Raw genomic sequence first — 24,136 nt, 5'->3', positions numbered from 1 at the left:
AATCTCTCCTTATGCTGCTCACTGTCAAACATTTGATGAAGCACTTGTGGAAGTTTCTTGGGTGATTTACAGTTTTAAATCAGTTATATAACATGCAGTTGATGGAGAAAAATGACATAGTTCCGTATTGCAAGACTGAATTGATTTTGTCAAGATAAGATCCAGCAGGGTAGAAAACCACGAAATAGGGGAAGGACAAAAAGGAGCACATTTTAAGAGGAGCGCAAAACCAAAAGCTTGGTGATAAAAGGGTACTTCTTTCATACCAAGATGAACTGAAGAAAATGGTAAATAGCAAAGTACTAAAATACAAAAAATCTTTATCTGAATGTTATTCAGGACAACAATAAATGAAGCAGTGCTGGATCTAATTCCACAGAATTAAGGTTCAGTGGGAAAACATTTGGGGAAATATGATCACAATTTCATTAGGTTTAGCAAACAATGAACTGCTAGAGGAACTCAGCAATGAGGCCACATCCGTGGGTAGAAAGGGTGAGCCAGCATTTTGGGACCAGATCCTTTTAACGAGGAAGTGGTGATATCAAGTTTATCAAGCTGGAAAAGAAGCCAGAGGAGGCAAAAAGAGGTAAGGGGGTATTGGGCAGAAGGTGGGAAATGTAAAGACAGCACTGTATGGGAGAGAATGGAGAGAAAAACAGGATATGTAAAAGAAAAGATGAAAGTGGGGGTTAATTAAAATTAGAAATTTAATATTCATAACCATATAACCATTTACAGAGCGGAAACAGGCTATGTCGGCCTTTCGAGTCCGCACCAGTTCACTAGAACAACTCCACTAGCTCACGATGACCTTTTCCATCCAGCACGGAGCATCTCTGACCCAGTACCATTGGGAAGAAGGTACAGAAGCATCAAAATCAGGACTTCCAGGCTGGGAAATTCAAGTAGGTTTAAGGCTATCCTGAAGGAATATAACATTTTGTCTAATCCTGGCAATAGAGAAGAAGGAACAATCTTCTTCTTCTCCTTCTTAATGTCACGTTATTTATTTTATTTCTGATTTATTGTCAGAGTACATGCATGACATCACATACAACCCTGAGATTCTTTGTCCTGTGGGAAAGGCAGAATGCTACTTATTGGTAGTGCAAAAAAAAAACTGTACACAACGTACGCATGTAAACAAATAAAATGTCAAGCAAACTGACTGTACAATACCGAGAGGATACAAATCGATGAAGTGCAAAAGTAAGAGTCCTTAAATAAGTCCTTGATTGAGTTTGTCGTTGAAGAGTCTGATGGTGGAGGGGTAGCAGCTGTTCCTGAACCTGGTGGTGTGAGTCCTGTGGCGCCTATATCTCTTTCCTGACGGTAGCAGCGAGAACAGAGCAAGTGCTGAGTGATGTGATTTCTTGATAGCTGCTGCTCCCCACAGCAGTCTTCTCTGTAGATGTTCTTGATGGTGGGGAGAGTTTTGCCTGGGTGGGTTGTCCTGGGCTGTGTCTACTACTTTTTGGAGGGCTTTGTGCTCAGTGATATTTGTGTCCCCATACCATATCAGCACACTTTCCACCAAACATCTACAAAAATTTGCCAAGGTTTCTGATGTCATACCAAACCTCCACAACTTCTGAGGAAATAAAGACGCTGATGTGCTATCTCCACAATGTCATTTGTGTGTTGGATCCAGAAAAGATCCTCTGATATAGTGACTCCCACCTCTGATCCCCAATGATCACTGGATTGTATGCATACCTCTGGTTTTCCTTTCCAGAAGTCAACAATCAGCTCCTTGGTTTTGGTGACATTGAGTGCAAGGTTGTTGTTGGTGCACCATTTGCCATGTTTCCAATCTCCCTCCTATGTTCTGACTCATCACTTTTTTATACAACCCACTAACGTGTTATTGTCAGCAAATTGGTGTTATTGTCTTATTAAACCACACAGTCGGAGGTGTAAAGTGAGTAGAGCAGGGGGCTAAGAATGCAGCCCCGAGGTGCTCAGGTACTGCTGGAGATTGTGAAGGAGATGTTCTGACCAATCCTCACTGACTGTGGTATGGAGGTGAAGAAACCCAGAATCCAATTACACAATGGGGTGTAGAGTCCCAGGTATTGGAGTTTGCTGATTAGTTTAAGGGGATAATGGTGTTAAATGCCAAACTGTGGTCAATAAAAGCATTCCGATGAATGCACATTTGCCATCCAGGTGTTCCAGGTATTTGACTAGAACCAGTGAAATGCCATCCACCATAGATGTGTTGCTGACAATCTGCCTTTGGATGTCAGCCTTGGAAAGAATATTACCTCTCTTATGCTTCAAGTAAGGCAGAAATGAACCCGCAAAATCGCAAATAGACTGACTTACCTGGACAGTGAGGAATTATCAGAAACATAATTATTTGTCACAGGGCAAAATACAAAAATACGAAATTATAACAGCAACTCTTTGCGAGCAGCTCTGATGGGAATAATCAAATATCCCCATTCAGAACTGCTAAAAATCAAATTAAAAAAAACGAGAAACAAAATCAAACTTAGCTGACACCATGGAGGTCCGAAGATCAATTGGAATCAGCAGAATAGGCAATCTCTGTTGGGCCAAAGAACCTTTGAACAGCTCAGCCACCACTCCAGCAGGTACTACAGCCACCACTCCAGCAGGTACTACAGCCACCACTCCAGCAGGTACTACAGCCACCACTCCAGCAGGTACTACAGCCACCACTCCAGCAGGTACTACAGCCACCACTCCAGCAGGTACTACAGCCACCACTCCAGCAGGTACTACAGCCACCACTCCAGCAGGTACTACAGCCACCACTCCACCAGACCTATGAGCCAGGTAAAGAAGACCCAACCATGTAGATGCAGAGGAGGGTTACAGATCAAGCTGAGATGCCGGGACCTGAAGTTACCGCTTACCACCATCTCTCTGGTTACATACAGTCCTTGGAGAACAAACTTGATGAACTCCAAGCCAGACTTGAACATCAGAAGTTATCAGGGAATGCTGTGTGATGTGCTTTACGCAAACATGGCTAAACATGGACATTCCAGACACGTCACTACAGTCCAAAGGGACTGAACACTGGCGTCTGGAATAACCAGGGGAGAAAGCGTTTGTGTCATTATCAATCCATTGCGGTCCACAAACATGACAATGTTGTCCCAGTCCTGCTTCCCTGACCTGGAACACCTGACAATCAAGTGTCACCCATTCTACATGCTGAGGGAGTTCACTGCCATCATCCGAGTTGCAGTGTACATTCTGACCTGGGCTAATGTCAGGCTGGCATTGGAGGGACTGAACACTGTGATAAATAGCCATTTGACAGCACATCCTGATGCCTTCCCAATCATTATGGGAGACTTCAATCAGGCCAACCTGAAGAAGTCTCAAAATATTTTATTTAATATTCAATACATGCAGTGAGTACAATTATTATAATGCAAGGTATCAAGAACAAATTGATTGCACACATGATGGTTTTCACCCCACCCCAGAAACGATCCCCACCCAAAAAAACAAAAAAAAAGAGAAAATAGTAAAAATAATTTTTCTTGGTATAAAAAAAAAGGGCAGGGGTGGGGGGGCATGGTGTGATGGCGTAGGAAGAAGACATGGAATACACCTCTCCCTGGCAGAACTCTTTAAAACCCGTATAAAAATTTCAGTATTGCTGAAGTACTTTACAAGCAACTATGAGAAAAACTAAGACTTAAACTGCAAAAAGAATAGCCATTAAACAATCAACTACAATGGAGGAATCTTGGCCTACCCTACCAATGCAGCCTGCTGACTCGATTTCTCTTCAACCTTGACCGCAATGCCAGTTTAACGGTAAGGTGTATACAACACCAGCGATGACTTTGCGTTGATCCACTCCTAACCAGGAAGATCAACTGCGCATGCGTGAACTTCCACACATGCACACATCACCCGAAAAGGCCCAGGCTGCGGAAGGACCCAATCTCCCTCGGCCCAGTGATCTTGGGCCAGTGGGGGAGGGTAGCCACACCTGTAGTTGGGCTGAAGTGGCCTTTATACCGACAGAAGAAGAAGAGGACATCATTGGAATGGAGGAGAAAGAAGAACAATATCAGATGGAAGAGGAAGCAGCAATATTTCAGGGTAGGCCTATGGTGAGGCACACTTCTAAGTCTGGCCCTCACCAGTCAGATTTGCCTGCAACTGCTGATCTGGCTTTGCAAACAAGTCAAGGATTTTCAATTATGAAAGATCAATTTGCTGAAATGAAGGGGGAAATAGCTTAAATTTAAATGTATGTGGAAAAATGTTTGAAAGCTGTGGATAAGGTTCAGGACAAGTTTAAGAAAAATTTATTGACTGTAAAGATGATGTTAATCATTGCAAAGAGAAGGTGGAAGAGATGGAGAACTCATTTACTGGTTGGGAAATTCAGAAGACTAATTTGTTGAAGAAAATTGATGCTTTGGAGAACCAAAGTCAGAGGAATAATGTTAAGATAGTTGGCCATCCAGAAGATTTTGAAGGTCCAGACCCAGTCCAGTTTTTTTTTTAAAAAGTGGATTCCTGAGGTTTTGAGAATAATGCATTTTCTGAATGGTCTGGAATTGGACAGGGCTCATTGAGCAATACGAAGGAAGCCGCTTCCTGGTCAAGCGTCACGTTCTATTTTGATCCGTTGTTTGCGTTATCAGGATAGAGAATTCATTTTGAGACTTGCGGTACAGAATACGAGAAATAATCAGGGTCTATTGCTTGTCAAGAATAACAGGGTATTTTTTAAAATGTCGATTTGAGTCAAGCTGTAAATAAATGTCGTAAAGAATTTAATTCGGCTAAAGCTGACTTGCGGAAGAAGGGCTATAAATTTGTTTTTCGTTACCCTGCTGTACAAAGTTTTTTATGGAGATTATCAGTCTCAATTTTTTTCTGATTATGCTGAAGCTCTTGTCTTTGCTAATTCTCTACCCGATAATAAGCAGTTAAAATTCAGACAGGTTTCCTCAATAGCTTGTTGTTATTTAGAAAGGGAAGAATGGTAAACGAGAGATGGAATCTCAGCAGTTGATTGATATTGGTATTGATGATGATCAAGTTAATTGAGATTTGGAAGAGGCATTTTATACTTGAGATGATTCTTTTTGTTTTAATTTTGATTGCTCTGTTCGGGGTCCAACTGCTGACCCTTTCGACGTCGTCGGCCACTTGTGGCATTTGTCACTCCCTTGTAATTGAGGGAGGTAATACTATTGAATACTTTTTTTTGTGTTGTTTTTTTTTAAAAATGGGGATTCTTTTTTCTTCTTTCTTTTCTTGGAGGAAATCTTTAGCTTTTTAAATTCATTCCATGGGGAGGTGGTTCGCCATTTATGGTGGGATGGTTGTAGAGATATTTTATGGCTACTTTTAATTTTTGTCACTTTTAAAGTTAACAGGCTGAATAACCCAATCAAGACAGAGAGAGAGAGTATTGGCTTATATTAAAAAATTGAAGGTTGATGTAGCCTTTTTGCAAGAGACCCATTTGACCGATAAAGACCATAAAAAAATAAAGAGTTTGTGTTGTACAGGTTATAGCATCCTCTTTTAACTCTAAAGCAAGGGGGGGGGGGGGGTTGCTATTTTGATTAACAAGAAATTAGCTTTTAAATTGGAGTCAGTTTTTGAAGCGGCTGATAAGAGTTTTGATTGTTACTTGTACAATTTTTTCCCGAATGTTGGACCTTGATGAATGTTTATGCCCTGAACATTGATGGTGGACTCTTTTCTTAATTTAAGTCAAGCTTATGACAAAATGATGGTAGGAGGTAACTTTAATTGTTGCTTAGATCCATTATTGGACAAATCTGCTAAATTAGTAATTAGAACTAAAATGGCTAAGCAGCTAATGGTGTTAATGAAAGACATGAATTTAGTAGATATATGGAGGAAATTAAATCCTAAGGAAAAATATATTTCATTTTATTCATTTCACCACAATTCTTATTCTAGGAATAGATTTCTTTTTTAGTATCAGCACAATTATAAGGTCTAGTTTTTAAGGCCAAATACAAGTCTAGGATTTTGTCTGATCATTCTTTGTTATACATGTACTGCCTCAGAGAGAGTAGAAAATGTCTATCATTGGCGATTTAATTCTTTTTTTGTTGAAAAATCCTGTATTTTGTAAATTTTTAAGAGACCAAATCCAAATTTTTTTGAAAACAAATATAGTGATCCTATAGTTGACAGTAAATTTGTTTTATGGGATGCTTTGAAAGTCTATTTACGAGGACAAATTATTAGTTATACTGTTAAAGATAAGAAATGACAAATGTTTGAACTTAATAAATTGGAAAAGGAGATAGAGACTTTGGAAAAAGATTTACAACAAATTTCTACCAAAGATAAGAAAATATGATTAGTTAATTTGAAATTATAGTATAATTCATTACAAACATTGAAGTTTGAGAAACTATTACAGAGAACCAGGCAGCGGTATTATGAATTGGGGGAAGAGTGCTCATAAAGTGTTAGCATGGCAGTTAAAAAAGTAACAAGCGTCTAGAACAATAAGTGCTATTAAGCATCATTTGATGATTATGTTTAAACCTCAAGACATTAATGATGAGTTTCGTATGTTTTATGAGAAATTTTATACTTCTGAGATATCGCAAGATGAGGTTAAAACTGAAAATTTTCACTCCGGTTTATCTTTACTTTCTTTGAAGGATAAGGATATTAAGGAATTGGATGCTTCTTTTACTGCTAAAGAATTGACCGACGCACTTCGGTCTATGCCGAGTGGTAAGTCTCCAGGTGACGATGGGTTTACTTCTGAATTTTATAAAGAACTTCACGATTTATTAATTCCCTCACTGATGGAAGTTTTAAATCAAGTGGAAAAGATTGGGTCCTTCCCAATTCTTTTTCTAAAGCAATTATTACTATTATCCTTAAGAAGGATAGGGATCCCTTGAAAGCAGGATCTTATAGACCTATTTCTTTGTTAAATGTGGATTATAACATTGTATCCAAGTTTTGGCTACTAGATTGGCCAAATGTTTAACCTGACCTGGTTCATGTAGATCAGGTGGGTTTTATCAAGTACCATTATTCAGCAGACAATGTTGTAAAGTTGATTTCATTAATATTTCTCGGGAGCAATCTGACCAACCAATGGTAATTTTCCTTGATTCAGAAAAGGCCTTTGACAGGGTGGGTTGGAGATTTTTGTTTAAAATTTTGGAAAAGTTTAATTTTAGGCCTCTTTTTATTGGTTGGATTAAGGCTTTATATAAAAATCCCACTGCAAGAGTGGTGACAAATGGACAGATGTCTTTATCTTTTGCATTATCTAAATCGACCAGACAGGGCTGTCCTTTGTCACCAGCTTGGTTTGCTTTGGTCATTGAACTTCTGGCCCATATGATTAGGCAGGATAGTACTATTAAAGGTATTAAGGTTAACTCTGATGAATACAAGATAAACTTGTTTGCAGATGATGTCTTGATATATTTAACACATCCCTTGCACTCTTTGGAGACTTTGCATGAACAATTGAAACAGTATGGTGCACTATCGGGATACAAAGTTAACTGGGAAAGAAGTGAAATTACTCCTTTAGCTGAAGTGGATTATTCACCTTGTAGACAAGTTGTGAAGTTTAAATGGTCTAATCGGATTAAATATTTAGGTATTATTATTGATAGTAATTATAATCATTTATTTGAATTGAATTATTTACCCTTATTGTCTAGAATTAAATATGATTTGAATTGGTGGAAAGATTTACCCATAACGTTGATAGGATGGGTTAATTGTATTAAAATGAATATTTTTCCCCAAATTCAATATCTTTTTCAGTCTATTCCAATGTAGGATCCCTCAAAAATTCTTTAAAGATTTGAATACTTTGGTGAAAAAATTTCTGTGTAAAGATAAAATGGCAAGGGTATTATTGCAGAAGTTAATTTGGCGATACGCATTAGGAGGTTTGCAACTCGCTAATTTTCAAAATTATTATGAATCAACTCAGTTGAAATTTATTAATAGGATGTTTCAAGTGGACAACCCTCTGACATGGGCTAACATTGAATTATCTCAGATAGGTGAAAAGAGGATAGATCAATTTATTTATCGATGGAATTCTCAATTATTAAGTAATTATAATTTACCGGTGTTATAACATTTGATGGAATTATGGAATAAAAAGAATGAAAATTATAGGTACCCAAGGGAAAACTTTGTTTCAAAATAAGCCTTTTCCCTTAATAGTTAATAATCAACTTTTGAAGTTGTGGGAGCAAAAAGGAATTAAATTAGTAGAAGATTATGAGGCGAGTTATTTTATTTCTTTTCAAAGAAATAAAGAGAAATATGAAATATCTTCGAGTACTCTTTTTTCCTATATCAAGTTAAAACATTGTTAGATAATTTTGGCCATTCTTTGAGGCTACCTAGAAAGTCTAAATTTGAAATTTTACTTACTGATAGTGGTAAGAAAGGATTTATATCTGATATGTATGCTTTATTGCAGAATAAAGTGTTTAAACCAGATGTTTATAAATCTAGAGTGAAGTGGGAAAAAGATTTGGAAATATCTATTTCAAGATAATTGGATGTCTATGTGTGAGGATAGTATGACTAAAATTGTAAATGCACAGTATGGATTGGTTCACTATAATTTTATCCATCAACTATATTTGACTCCAGATAAATTAAAGAAATATAAATATGTTTCTTCTGATTTAGGTTTTAAATATCATGAGGAAGTGGGTTTTTTTTTAAAAAAAAACATTCGGTTTGGTTATGTGAGACAGTTAAATCTTTTTGGAATAAAATTAAGGAATTTTTGGAGGTTATTTTTAAATTTAAAATTTCATTTGACCCCCAATATATTTTCATTGGATTATATTAAAACTCTGAGTTTAAAATTAAAATTAGATAAATTTCAAATTGCTTTTTTAAGTCTAGTTTTAGCAGTGGCTAGGAAATATCTAGCAGTTACATGGAAAAATGAGATTAAATTGAGTATTCAACAATGGCATGTGGAAATGAGATCATGTATTCCCTTGGAGAAAATAACGTATAATTTACAAAACAATTATTCTTTTTTTATTAAAACTTGGAGCCTATATATGCGACTAGGTCATTAATATTTTCTTTCCCATACATTGGTGGTGCAGTCCCAATCCATGGCAAATGTTCAAATGGCATTCTTGCAGATCTCTTTTTCTTTTCTTTTGTGGTAGTTTAGAGGGGAGTTGGAGGGATAGGGTTGGGGGGTGGGGGTGTTATTTGGGATAAAACATTATGTATTGGATTGCATTTTGATTGTATTTAAACATTATTGTTTAAAATAAAATTAAAAAAAGAAAAGAGCAAGGGAAAAAAGTCTGGATTGCAGAGTAAGATGTTGTGCAGTACAAATCATCATTTCTAACATAAACACAGAGGAGAATTCTGCAGGGCTAGAGGGATTAAAAAGGATAATGCTACAAATTTAATCCCATTATTTGAGTGTACGGAAGCCAAACTTGTAAAAACATAACGCATTTATTTCATAAAGTATAAGTAATTTTTCCCAAAGGAATACAACTTTGAATTTTGACATGCTACCTTGGCACAGTTAAAGATATATCCGATTTCCAAGTAATTGCAATACCCTGAATAAGTCTCTGACAAACTACCACCAACACGTCACATGCGAGACCAACAGATTCAACGACTGTTATACCACCAAGAAAAACGTATATCGAGCCAGACCACGACCACACTTCTGTCTGATCACCTGTCTGTACTTCTACTCCCAGTGTACAAGCAGAGACTGAAGACCACAGCACCAGTGGAGAAGATGGCGAAAGTATGGTCGAAGGAGCGTCTACAGGACTGCTTTGAATCGGTGGACCTGGAACATGTTCAAAAATTCATCCATAGACTTGAATGACTATGCAACAGGTATCACCAACTTCATCAAGACCTGCATGGATGAGTGTGTTGCCATGTGAAAATACCAGGTGTCCCCCAACCAGAAGCCCTGGATGAATCAGAGATCAGCAACCTGCTGAAGGTGAGAACAAGGGTGTTTAAGGCCAGGGATCCAGGTCTTTACAAGAGGTCCAGGTATGACCTACAGAAAGCCATCTCTGCAGCAAAATGGCAATTCCAGAGGAAGTTAGAGACAGACATGCCAGCTATGACAGGGAGTGCAGGACATTACAGCCTACAAAGCGAGGGAAAACACTATTGGCAGCTGCCAATGCATCACTACCCTTTGAGCTTAACAGCTTTACCTGCCAGAAGAAGAACCAAACAGTGCCTACAAGAATTCCTGAAAAGGCTGAGGACCCTGGCGACATCAGAACATCATTCAAGAGGGAAAACCCTTGCAAGGTATCAGGCCCTGTCAGTGTACCTGGCAGGGTACTGAAAATATTCACCAACCAACAAGCATGAGTGTTCACGGATATTTTCTTTTTTCATAATCTTTTATTTTTCAAACTGTGAACCATATCAACCAAAATACATACAAACATTTCCCTCTTAAATATACAGTTTTCTCCCTTTTTTCCCCCTACCTTCCCTCCCCCCTCCAAAACCAATAAACATTCAACATATACAATAAAACCATTAAACAATGTCATCACACAATGAAAAATAAACAAGAAAAATGTGTCACCTACTTTTACACACTGGATCAAGTAATTTTGTCTTCTTATCATTTTAGGGGGTGGAGGTCCGAGGCAAGCCCTCTCTGTTAGTTCCATGTATGGTTCCCAAATTTGTTCAAATAATGTGACTTTATTTTTTAAATTATATGCTATTTTTTCCAATGGAATTCATTTATTCATTTCCATGTACCATTGCTGTATTCTCAGGCTCTCTTCCGATTTCCAAGTTGACATTATACATTTTTTTGCTACCGCTAAGGCTATCATTTATTCATTTCCATGTACCATTGCTGTATTCTCAGGCTCTCTTCCGATTTCCAAGTTGACATTATACATTTTTTTGCTACCGCTAAGGCTATCATAATAAATCTTTTTTGCACTTCATCCAGTTTGAGGCCTAATTCCTTACTTCTAATATTACTTACAAGAAAGATCTCTGGATTTTTTGGTATGTTGTTTTTTGTGTTTTTATTTAATATCTGATTTAGATCTTTCTAAAACTTTTTCACTTTCTCATGTGCCCAAATTGCATGTACTGTTGTTCCCATTTCCTTCTTACAGTGAAAACATCTATCTGATAATGTTGGATACCATTTTTAAATAACTTCTGGGGCATGATATATAACCTGTGTAACCAATTATACTGTATCATGCATAACCTTGTGTTTATTATATTCCTCATAGTTCCAGAACACAACTTTTCCCATGTTTCGTTTTTTAATCTTTAGGTTTAAATCCTTTTCCCACTTGTGTTTGGATTTATAACTTATTTCACCATTTTCCTTCTCTTGCAGCTTCAAGCCAACAGTGAGGGAGATAATGGACATCCCTGCCGAGTTGACCTACTTAATTTAAATTGGTTCGATACATATCCATTTACTGTTACCTTCACCAATGGTCCATTATGTAATGCTTTAATCCAATTAATATATTTTTCTGGTAGATTGCTCTGCAATACTTTGAATAAATAATTCCATTCTACCCTGTCAAAGGCTTTTTCTGCATCTAAAGCAACAGCCACTGTTGGCATCTTATTTCCTTGAACTGCATGATTAAATTAATAAATTTACAGACATTATCCGCTGTTTGTCTTAATAAATCCAGTTTGATCTTGTTTTACTATTTTAGGTACACAGTTGGCCAATCTGTTTGCTAATAATTCTGCTATTCTGTTATAATCAGAATTAAGTCGAGATATTGGTCTGGTCTATATGATGCTGGTGTTAATGGATCCTTCCCAGTCTTTGATATTACTGTAATTATTGCTGTATTACATGAATCTGGCAAGTTTTATGTTTCTTCTATCTGGTTCATTACTTCCAGGAGAGGAGGAATTAATAACTCTTTAAATGTTTTATAGAATTCTATTGGGAATCTATTTTCTCTCGGCGTTTTATTGTTCGGCAGCTTTTTTAATATATCCTGTACTTCCTCTATTTCAAATGGTTTTATCAGTTTGTTTTGTTCCTCTTCTTGCAATTTCGGCAGTTAAATTTTAGCTAAAAACTATTCCATTTTATCATCTTTTCCCTCGTTCTCAGTTTGGTATAATTGTTCATAAAATTCCTTAAAAGTTCTCATTAATCTCCATTGGATTATATGTAATTTGTTTGTCCTTTTTCCTTGATGCCAATACAGTTCTTTTAGCTTGTTCTGTTTTAAGTTACCAGGCTAATATTTTGTATGTTTTTTCTCCTAGTTCATAATACCTTTTCTTTATTTTCATTATGTTCTTCTTCAGCTTATACGTTTGTAATGTTTCGTATTTTATTTTTTGTCCGCGAATTCTCTTCTTTTTGCGAAATCATCCCTTGTTCCTAGTTCCTTTTCTGTACTACTTACTATCTCCCTTTTCAACTGTTCTATTTCCAGATTGTAATCCTTTTTCATCTTAGTTACATAACTTATTATCTGTCCTCTAATGAAAGCTTTTCATTGCATCCCATAATATAAATTTGACTTACACTGATTCCGTATTTATTTCAAAGTATATTTTAATTTGGCACTCAATAAACTATCTAAATTCCTGCCTTTTAAGTAGCATGGAATTTAACCTCCATCTATATGTTCTTGGTGGGATGTCCTCCAGTTCTATTGCTAATAACAGGGGTGAATGATCAGATAGCAATCAAGCTTTTATATTCAGTTTTTCCAACTTTCCCTTGAATATGGGCTGACAACAAAAACATATCAATCCTTGAGTATGTTTTATGCCTACTCGAATAATATGAGCATTCCTTCTCCCTTGGGTGCTGCCTCCTCCATATATCCATAAGTTTCATTTCCTGCATTGATTTAACCATAAATTTGGCCACTTTATTCTTTTCGATAGTCTTTTGTCCAGTTTTATCCAACATTGGATCCAAATTAAGGTTAAAATCCCCTCCTATCAATATATTCCCTTGCGTATCTACAATCTTCAAAAGAATATCTTGCATAAACTTTTGATCCTCTTCATTAGGTACATATATATATTGAGCAAATTCCAAAATTCTGAATATATCTGACACTTTATCATTACATACCTCCCTGCTGGATCTATTATTTCCTCCTCTAGTTTGATTGGTACATTTTTATTAATATAGCTACACCTCTAGCTTTTGAATTATATGATGCTGCCGCTACGTGCCCTACCCAGTCTCTCCTTAATTTATTATGTTCCACTTCAGTTAGATGCATTTGCTGCACAAATGCTATGTCTATTTTTTTCTTTTTACAGTAAATTTAATAGCCTCTTCCATTTAATTTGGTTATGTATTCCATTAATATTTATAGTCATATAATTCAACATGGCCATCTCATACCCTGTTTACACCTCATTTCCGCTTCCTTACCACCACCATTCTGCCTTTCCCCATTTTCATCTCTCAGTTTTCCCTTTATAAACTCAATGCATGACCACACATTTAAAACATAAAATACTTCAACAACTCCCACATCCAATATTCCCTTAGCCCCAAATGCCCCCCCCCATCTCTGAGTTGATCCTTATCCCTTGCCAGGCAACCACAACTCCCCTCTCCATTTGGATTGTGAACCCGCTCGCAAGCGTCAACTGATTTCCGAGTGATGGTTATTCTGTCCGAACCAACCCCCGCAAAAAAGACTTTTAAAAAAAAAACACATATAACAAAGTTCACCCTTTTTCCCCCCCTTACTTTCTTCTCTTTCCCTTTAGTTCTTACATATACATTAATTTTACATCTTTATATACATTTTATTGCCACTCTTCATTCTTGTTACATCTCTTCATCTCTCCTTCTATCCTGCAGGTGTTCTGAAAATTCTCGTGCTTCCTCCGGATCCGAGAACAGTCTGTTTTGCTCCCCAGGGATCAATATTTTAAGCACAACTGGATGTCATAATATAAATTTATAACCTTTTTTTCCATAGGATCGATTTTGCTGTATTAAACTCCTTCCTCTTCCTTAAGAGTTCAAAACTTATGTCTGGGTAAAAAATATATTTTTGACCCTTGTATTCCAATGGCTTATTGTCTTCTCTAATTTTATTCCTTTAATTTTCTCCTGTTGTATATCTCAAAAATTTTACTAAAACGGATCTTGGTTTTTTATGTGTCTGTGGTTTCAAAGTTAGTGTTCTGTGTGCCTTTTCTATTTCCATTCCTTCCTATATTTCTGTTGTTCCCAGGACCTTTGGGATCCATTCTTTTATAAATTCCTTCATATCTGTGCCTTCTTCATCTTCCTTTAGGCCCACTATTTTTATGTTGTTTTGCCTACTATAATTTTCCAACCTATCAATTTTCTGAGCTAACAACTCTTGTGACTAACTTTTTTGTCACTTTCTTCCAATTTTCTTAAGTAATTCACTTCAATTTCTACAGCCGTTTCTCATTCTTCCACATTTTCTAATCTTTTCCCTATTTCTGTCATGACCAGCTCTAATCTATTCACTTTTTCTTCTGTACTTTTCATTTTTCTTTTCATTTCACTAAATTCTAATGTCAACCATTCTTTTATTGCTCTCATTTGTTCTTGGAAAACAAAACTATCTATATTCTGTCCATCTGTTTTACCTTCTATTTCTCTGTGCAGATCTTGGTCTTCTTCTTCCTCTTCTTCTGTGTCTGAACCTGTGTTTGTCTCTTCTTCTTCTCTTCCTTGTATCTGTGTCTTTTCTGACTTTCCTGATGAGTTGCTTACCTCACTTTGCTGGGCTTCTTCTTGCTTGGCTTCTTGCTGTTGTTCCTCTTCTTCTGGGCTACTCATCTGTTGGGCCTCCTGCTGCTGCTCTTCTTTCCTTTCACTCCCTTTCCTGTCGCTTTTCTTCCAGCTGAGAGCCCTGGTGTCGGACATCCCTCAGCTGGTCGCCTTGGGTTTGCCCGCTTCTCGGCTGAGCCCCCCCTCCCATCGGTGTTCTCCTCCTGAGTAAGCACATTGCGTATGCGTGACTCCTTGCACATGCGTAGTTGCGCACTTTTGTTTGACTCAGAGCCATTTTTGCAGTCCAGCGGTCGGGGGAATCGCGACTCTGCGGGGTCGTCACCAACCTCGGAGAACAGGCTCTCTTCTCCACGATGGCTTCGTGTTTCTCCATGCAGGTAAGGCCTTCTCCTTTCTCTTCTGGCATTTTTTCTTTTTTTTTTCCATTGTTTTTACTTTTTCCTTCTTGGGTGCCATTTTCTTTCTTTTCTCTACAACTTTATCTTTTATTTGTTATGTTTTGTATTTCTTGAACTTTGTATTTTCTTCACTTTATTTCTTCTTTTCTGGAGAGGGCTGGTATTCCCCTACCAGCTACTGCTCCATCATGTGACTCTTTACGGACATTTTCAATCTCTCATTGTGGCAGTCACCAGCTTCAAAAAGGCATTAATCATCCCAGTACCGCAAAAGAATAGCATGTGCTGCCTCAACAACTACCACCCAGTAGCAGTAACTTCTACTGTGATGAAATGCTTTGAGAGACTGTTCATGGCCAGAATTACCCAAGATCTGGACCCACTGCAATTCACCTATCGGCACAATAGCTCCATGGCAGATACAATATTGCTGGCTCTCCACTCAGCTCTGGATCACCTCAAAAACAGCAATTTCATACATACAGCTGCTCTTCATGGACTACAGCTCAGCCTTCAATACCATTATTCCCTCAACGCTCATCAAGAAGCTACAAACTCTTGGCCTCTGTACCTCCCTTTGCAACTGGATCTTTGACTTTCTCATTGGAAGACCAGAGTCAGTACAAATTGAAAATGTCTCCTCCTCGCTGATTATCAACACAGGCACACCCCAAGGATGCGTGCTTAGCCCACTGCTCTACTCATTATACACCCACAACTGTGTGGCTAGGCACAATTCCAATGCCATCTACAGGTTTGCCAATGTCACCACAGTTGTCAGCCAAATCACAAATGGCAATGAGAAAGCGTACAGGAGGAAGATAGCTCAACTTGTTGAATGGTGAAATGATAACAACCTTGCGCTCAATGTCAGCAAATCCAAGGAGATGATTGTGGACTTCAGGAGGAAGTCAGGAGAACACTACCTCACTGAGGGCTCAGTAGTGGAGAGGGTCAAGAACTTCAAATTCCTAGGTGTCAACATCTCCAAGGATCTATCCTGGAGATCACATTGATGCAATCATAAAGAAGGTTTGCCAGCAGCTATACTTTGTGAGGTGTCTGAGGAGATTCGGTATGTCACTGAAGACTCTCGTAAACTTCCACAGGTGTACCATAAAGAGCATTCTGGCTGCTTGCGTCACTGCCAGGTATGGAGGCACCAATTCTCAGGACAAGAATAAACTCCAGAAGGTTGATTAACTCGGCCTGCGACATCACAGGCACCAGACTTCGCTCCATTGAGGACATCTACATGAGGTGGTGTCTTAAAAAAGCAGCCTCCACCCTCAAAGACCCCCTCCATCCAGGCCATGCCCTCTTCACTCTGCTACCATCAGGGAAAAGGTACAGGAGCCTAAAGATGAACACAAGGACAGCTTCTTCCCCACTGCCATCAGATTCCTGAATATCAATTAACCAAAGATACTGCCTTTTTGTGCCCTATTATTGTTATTATTTTATAATCATGTCATAAGATGGTTATAATATGTCTGTTTATACTATGATGCTGGAGCAAAACACTGAATTTCATCACTTGTTCGTGACAATAAATCCTGATTTTGAATCAAGAAAGTTCTAAAATAATTTTTAAATGCAAATTGTATGCAACTAATTTTCTTGTTCAATGAAATAATAAAGAAGCTGATGAAAATTGTAATATATAAACTTGCAAAAAGAATTTAATCAAGTAGCATATTATGTAATAATGAAAATCCTGGGGTAAAATGAGCAGTAGTAGTGTAGACAAAACTGGCAAAAAGAAGTGACACTAGTAATAACAAGACAATGAAATACAAGAAAAAAGGCAGGAGATACTCAACAGGCCAGGTATATCAAAGGCCGGGTACGGCAGGGTGGAGGGCAGAGATTGAGAAATAGAACTAACATTTCAGATCTTGTACGTCTCGGATTCTCTTTACCCAGATGCTGCCTCATTTGCTAAGTCTTTCCAGCAGTTCCTATTCTTATTATCTTAGTGAACAGCTGTGTTTCAGTCTGGAAGGAAGTATGTTGTGATGTTCCCAGCAGTCAGCTTTCAGAATATCACATTTTAATTTATATGGACCCCAGATTTGTGGAAAGGGAGTATAATTTAAAAGTCTACAGCTGACTCAAAACCTGAAAATATAGTAAACAATGAGGGGGATAGTAGCAGATGTCTGGAGGAAGCAAGCAGACTAGCAAAATGGACAAACATATGGCAGATAAAATTTAAAGCAGCCAAGTGTGAAGGAATCTATTTTGGAAAGCAAAATGAAGAAGGGGAGTATAACTTGATTACCATTTTAAAAGAGTGCAGGAACAGTGGCTGTCCAGAAGTGCAGAAACAAATCTTCGAAGATAGCAGGACAAGATAATTAAATCTTAATTAACCAGATGGGAGTGTGGGCTTGAGAAGTATAGGCACTGGTGACAGAATCGATTGTAGTCATGAAACCTGGAAACGTGAATTTCCCATCTAACAACTGCCTGGTCAGGAAATTGCAAGCAAGCTCAGGAGTGGTCATGGGAGCAGGAGAGTTAGATTTACTGGGGAGAATGTCACAGAAGGGAGGGAATTGTGACATCTTGGACCAGATCAAATTACAAATGAGGTGCTCAGTCTTAAAACTTGATAAATTCCCAGGATATGACCTACGGTATCCTCAGACACTGTGGAAAGCTAAAGAAGATATAGCTGAGATTTTGGCAGAGGGGCTTGCATCATTGTTACAACAGGTAAGTTACCTGAAGACTAGAGGATGACTCATGTTCTACGTCTATTTCAGAAGGGCTGCAAGGACAAGCTAGGCATTGACAGCCCAGTTCGGTTAATGTCAGTCATGCGTAAGTGGGGAAGAGACTCTGAAAGACAGAATCCACAAGTTTTTTGACGGTCAAGGACTGATTAGGGATAGTCAGTCTGGCTCTGTGCATAGGGAAATTTTGTTTCATATATTTGATTTGGGTTTTTATTGAAGAGGGCGCTCAAGGGAATTGACGAGAGCAGGCTTTCCACAAGAAGTTTAGCGAGTCCTTTGACAAAGTCCCAGATGGTTGGCTAGTGAGAGTCCCGAGGTAGTTGTTATTTCCTTTTGAAACCCTGGTGATTGTAGAGTATAATGAGTATCAAGAATATTCACCACTTAACTAGTTGCATGATAGTATCCATAAATAGTGTAAGCAATATTTGATTTCCTCAAAAATTCATAAAAAATAATTTTATATTTTATGTGATTCATATTTTTGTTTCTTTCATCTGAGTGAAGTACATTGCTATCTTTTATGCAAATAACTGAAGTTCTGAACTTGCACACTTACTTTCCTTGGTCAGGAGTTCTCTGAAGCATGGAAGATACTCTTAGCAGTGTATTATGGTCCTTCAGTTGAGACAGAACATCAAGTAAGATAACAATCGAACGGTTCATATGTGAGGCAAAGCTGCCAGGACGGTCAATTTCATCCACAGGAATACGCCAGATTCCCTAGGGAAACAAAAAATAGTTTGACCTTTCAACATTCAGATTTTAAATGCGAGGATAACAGATGACCATATAAGCACAACTTCAAAAGGTTACACAAAACTATCATGTTACAAATAGTTGAGGGAGAATCCAAACAATTGGTTGTTCTTCAACCTGTAACATTTCATGGAAGTTCTGGACTATCTCATAGTGGCTGTATTTCAGCACATTAGAAAAGAGCTCATAATCATAATGTGTTTATTACTATATTTTCCCCCCAGATACCAAGACATTCAGTAAGAATATGTGTTAAGGTTAGTAAAACGGAGTTCATTTGTTCACCTGGTTCCCATTCTCCTTTCTTCCATTTAACCAATCTTGAATGTTGATAGTCCTGTCTTAACTTCTCTACCTGGGAGTGAATTTCAAGCATCCCAACTGTTTGAGGTTTGATCTATTTTCTTTTCTAATTAGGAAAAACATCGGAACATAGGAAGTAGGAACAGGAGTAGGCCAAAAATGGCCCATCGAGCCTGCTCCGCCATTCAATACGATCATGGCTGATCTAATTTATGACCTAACTCCACCTACCTGCCTTCTCCCCATATCCCCCAATTCCTCTATCATGTAAAAATTTATCTAACCAAATGTTTAATGAAGCAGCCTCAACTACTTCCCTGGTTAGAGAATTCCAAACATTTACTACTCTCTGGGAAAAACTATTTTTCCTCATCTCTGTCCTAAATCTACTCCCCCGAATCTTGAGACTGTGTCCTCTCGTTTTAGTTTCCCCGGCCAGCTCAAAAAACCTTCCTACATCAATCCTATCCATACCCTTCATATTTCTTGTATATTAATTTGGTATCTATGGCCCATCAAAGCTCCATTTTTTTCTACACCTTTTTAAATCTTGTCATAACTTTACATTTAAGATCACTTCATCATATGCATACTCCATCATTATCACACCCAATGATCTGCATTGTTCTGACTATAAAGCCTTCAACCTTTCATGGCTTTTGACCATTAAACCACACAGCAACTTTGCAAATCTGTGTTGCAGCCTTTCACCAGGTCCAGTTTCCTTCCCACAGTGTAGTTTAATCAATAATATCTTGGGCAGCACAATTAGCTTAGCAGTTAACGCAACACTGTTGAATCTTGCGCTATCTGTAAGGAGTTTGTACGTTCTCCCCACGTCTGCATGGGTTTTCCCCACGTGCTCCAGTTTCCTCCCATCATTCAAAACATACATGGGCTTTTTGTCAATTGGGCACCACGGGGTTGTGGGTCAAAAGGGCCTGTTATTGTGCTGTATGTCAATATTTTTTAAAAATCTAAATTTAATTTAAAAATTTAAATTTAATAAAGCTGATTATTACATTCTACACTTTAAACAGTGCTTAATTTTAATAATAAAAACACCCACAACAATTGGAAATGTTCCCCTTTAGTTCTCTGTGAGCCCATATTGGAGGTTCTCTTATCCTTTCACCCAATGAAGCCCAATCTATTTGGAGTGGAATTGTTTTCATCACCTTATAACCCAAAACTGCATCATTTCCCAGTTGCTGTACTGGCTTGCATTTGGCAAATGCTTGCCCATTCCTCTGTTTTATTGATAGGGATATGGGGAGAAGGCAGGTAGGTGGAGTTAGGTCATAAATTAGATCAGCCATGATCGTATTGAATGGCGGAGCAGGCTCGATGGGCCATTTTTGGTCTACTCCTGTTCCTACTTCCTATGTTCCTCTGTTAATAGTACTCAATCATCTTCTAAAGAGTCAATCTTAGTGTAATCTAATAGTGCAAAACAACCAATTGATTGTTATCCAAAATAAACAAAAATGGCCTCAAGTAAAATAAACCATGTAGCCTGTACGTTATCCTGAGAAAGCACTCTCAATTAAATGGCTTGCTATTGTCACATCATTTCTCCACTACTTCATCACTTCAGGCAAATCAATAGAAAGAACTTTGCTAATAATCATGAACAACAGGAGACATTTTCATTAAGTTGGCAGTTTTTAACCAGAGAGAGGCCCATTTTCTATGGTTAAAAGATACACAAGACCAACATTTGAAGAAAAGTATCAAAGATGAAGAAAATACAGTAAACCCCTGGTAACTGGAATTCAACCAACCAGCAAAAAAAAGTTTTAAAAAATATGCGTTTAAAATTGTAAATGTTCTCTGAAGTAACACATAAACCTTTGGTGATAATGGGAGCAAATATTCAGCCAAAAGAGTGCCCTAGTCAGGCTTTGCTTGTTGTAACTGTTTGAATAAAGCTATGTAATGGCTTCATCCAGGATGAAGAGCTGGTTGATGCTGTTTGCAGTTGGGATGACTCTCTCCTTATCCTTGCATAGTCAGAGTCGCCCTATTCAGAGGGTCTACCTGTAAACTTGGGAGAGGAATTGTGTTAATTATCTATAATATTATTATTTACCATTCAGGCGGCTCTGTGGAGAGGGAGGAACCTGTAAATGTTTTCAAAGAGTGCAAGTGAAAATAAAGTAAAATGCTTTAAGGTTTATATGTTCATGCAAGTGAAGTTTGCTCAGTGTAAGTATAGTTTTTTTTGTCTTTTAAACTGTTTATTCTTAATGCAGATGTATTAATTAGGCATTGTAAGAGCAAGTCTCAAGCAACTGGAAAATACACTTATTCGGCATCTACCAATCCCCATAGGTGTGGGATACCAGGGGATTTGTCTTGTTGGAACCTTGGTAAAAAGCTTCATTAGTTTTACTGAGCCAAGTTTACATCAAAGTATCCAAGAGTTTTTAAATTATATTATCTTAATAGTTCTGAATTTTTAATTTTAAAAAATTTTGGATGGGGTTCCTGGGGGAGTCATATCATGGACAAATATTTTAGAAATCACAAGTGATATAGTGCTGTTTCACCTGAACCCAACTGAGAGCTTACACTCCCTGTCTATTGGCAACCAACTCGTTAGAATTGGCATCCTGGAGAAACAAGATTAGTCCAAAACATTCAGAAATATCAACCTCATCACCTGGATGATTCAGTGATTAACTTAGAACATGAACATTGAAGGATTCCAAAATAATGTGTTTTTTTTTCCCATTTCTTGAGACACCAGATTATTGGATGTACCAAATATTAGTGATGGGGAGAAAAGTTTCTTCAACTGGTATTCAAAGGAATTGCCATATCTCATCATGAAGAGATGTGGGCTTTCAAATCATATACAACATCGCTTGAGATGGAACATTGCAGTTATGAGGAGAGACTGGATCTGTTCTCCCTGGAGTGGATGAAGAGTTTGGATAAGGTAAGATTGCAGGAAGTTTTAGGATAAGGTGTTAGAAATTTTCCATCCAGAAAGCAACAATTGCCTACCTTGTTCAAACTACCAAGAGAGTTGTGGCAGAGTTGCTAACAGCACTCAAGTCTCTTGAGTATTAAAGGCTATGGGTCAATGGGATTAATATGGTTCAGCCATTGGTCATTGATGACTGAATTCTGGTTTCCATGCTGTACCACACAATGAAATGGCTAAGTGCCGTGTCATTGAAGGACCAAAGGGATAGAGAGAAGGGCAAATAATGAACCATTCAGGAAATCTCTATCAATACATTCAATCTCAGAGAGTGAACCAGTCTCAACAAACTGAGAAAATCTCAATCCTTTTCAAATTTAAAATTTAGACATAGCACCATAATAGGCCTTTCTGGCCCATGAACCCATGCCACCCAATTACACCCAATTGAACTACAACCCCCCCATATATTTTGAAGGGTGGGAAAAAGCTAGAGCACCCGTACAAAACCCATGCAGACACAGGAAGAATGTACAAACTCCTTACAGACACCGCTGGACTCAAACCGGGGTCACTGTAACAGCATTGTACTCTCCCTTTGGCTTGGCTTCGCGGACGAAGATTTATGGAGGGGGTAAGTGTCCACGTCAGCTGCAGGCTCGTTTGTGGCTGACAAGTCCGATGCGGGACAGGCAGACACGATTGCAGGGGAAAATTGGTTGGTTGGGGTTGGGTGTTGGGTTTTTCCTCCTTTGTCTTTTGTCAGTGAGGTGGGCTCTGCGGTCTTCTTCAAAGGAGGTTGCTGCCCGCCGAACTGTGAGGCGCCAAGATGCACGGTTTGAGGCGATATCAGCCCACGGGCGGTGGTCAATGTGGCAGGCACCAAGAGATTTCTTTAGGCAGTCCTTGTACCTCTTCTTTGGTGCACCTCTGTCACGGTGGCCAGTGGAGAGCTCGCCATATAACACGATCTTGGGAAGGCGATGGTCCTCCATTCTGGAGACGTGACCTACCCAGCGCAGTTGGATCTTCAGCAGCGTGGATTCGATGTTGTCGGCCTCTGCCATCTCGAGTACTTCGATGTTAGGGATGAAGTCGCTCCAATGAATGTTGAGGATGCTATGCTATGCTAACCATGCCATCCCAACGTTGAGTCTCACTAAAGAGAAAATAGCTTTGCACCATGCCTGGATCTGCATCATGGAACATTCAAAAGGCATTCATTCACCAGATCTGATCACTTACACAAGACATTTATGTGGGAAAAGGCCATTTGAAATGTTGATTTGCCTGCTGTGCTCATTCCAGCATTTCTAATTTCACTGGAGCTGAACAAGAAAATGTGCATATGCTGGGATCGAACACAAAACACAAAGGTGCTGGAGAAAGACAGCATCCAGACGAAGTAAAAGGTAACTGTTTGGGACCAAGGGGCGGAGGCCTAAATAATAAAGTGGGAGGGGAAGGAGGAGAGAAAATGGGAGAAAGGAGAATGGGGAGGAGCACAGGCTAACAGGTGGATGTCGACTGGGGGGGTGAGGGTGTGGAGAAAAGCTGGTGAGAGGGGAGAGGGCAGAGGATGAAGAAGGGTAGTACTCTGATAGAGGGAAGGGGTGGGATGCTGGAGGTAAGAAAAAGGATAGCAGAGGGGTTAATGGAAATTGTAGAAATCAAAATTGATGCTGTCTGGTTGACGACTACCAAGAAAGAATCCAGACCACCACTGGCTTTGCTGGAATGAAATGCAAATATCTGCCCTTCAAAGCTTCGGAGTGGACTGGTGCAGTGCATGGCTGAGCTGAGACCAGGCGTTGCATTCTGGGGTACAATGCTGTTGATGATAAGGAGTTTATTGTCATACACATCATACAATGTACATTTGCACTGAAGTTCTTACTTGCTACAGCTGAACAGGTACTTGTAAAGAAAAACTGTCAAAATAAACAATTGAATTAACTTAAAAGAGATAATAAATACACAATACAGATAATAAATGTTCATAGTCATTCTGGTTCAAAAGGTGAGTTGCAATAGTGTAGAGTCCATGATTACTGTAACAGGAGAGGTTACAGGGAGAAGGGTGGCATGGTTAGTGTGAATCTGTTACAGTACCAGTGACTGGGGATTGAATCCAGTGCTGTCTGTATGGACTTTGTATGGTCTCCCTGTGTCTGTGTGGGTTTCTTCCAGGCACTCCAGTTTACAC

General features: G+C 38.5%; 2 protein-coding genes and 1 long non-coding RNA gene across 23 annotated transcripts in view; 2 read left to right on the top strand and 1 right to left on the bottom strand.

Annotated features, from left to right (window-relative positions):
- LOC138761248 (uncharacterized) overlaps nucleotides 1–11,641 on the top strand; it is a 49,429-nt gene extending 37,788 nt beyond the window's left edge. Inside the window, exons 1-3 of one of the 2 annotated variants that reach the window (XR_011356208.1) lie at nucleotides 746–908; nucleotides 6,666–6,741; nucleotides 11,402–11,641. This is a non-coding gene — a long non-coding RNA (uncharacterized lncRNA). Of the gene's footprint in view, nucleotides 1–745; nucleotides 909–6,665; nucleotides 6,742–11,401 lie in introns of those variants that run through there. The other variant, XR_011356207.1, reaches the window with a different exon arrangement.
- Nucleotides 1–24,136, top strand: part of patz1 (POZ/BTB and AT hook containing zinc finger 1) — a 749,193-nt gene that overhangs the window by 189,601 nt on the left and 535,456 nt on the right. The gene's annotated exons all lie outside the window — the stretch shown is intronic.
- Nucleotides 1–24,136, bottom strand: part of LOC138761246 (calcineurin-binding protein cabin-1-like) — a 449,064-nt gene that overhangs the window by 131,281 nt on the left and 293,647 nt on the right. For all 12 annotated transcript variants that reach the window (XM_069933059.1, XM_069933061.1, XM_069933058.1 and 9 more), the window contains one exon: nucleotides 18,496–18,659. In XM_069933059.1, coding sequence (XP_069789160.1) covers nucleotides 18,496–18,659 — 164 coding nt within the window. The remainder of the gene's footprint in view (nucleotides 1–18,495; nucleotides 18,660–24,136) is intronic.

The sequence above is a fragment of the Narcine bancroftii genome, chromosome 4 (assembly GCF_036971445.1).
Source record: "Narcine bancroftii isolate sNarBan1 chromosome 4, sNarBan1.hap1, whole genome shotgun sequence".
Classification (NCBI taxonomy): domain Eukaryota; kingdom Metazoa; phylum Chordata; class Chondrichthyes; order Torpediniformes; family Narcinidae; genus Narcine; species Narcine bancroftii.
This window is presented reverse-complemented; position numbering and strand designations above follow the sequence as displayed.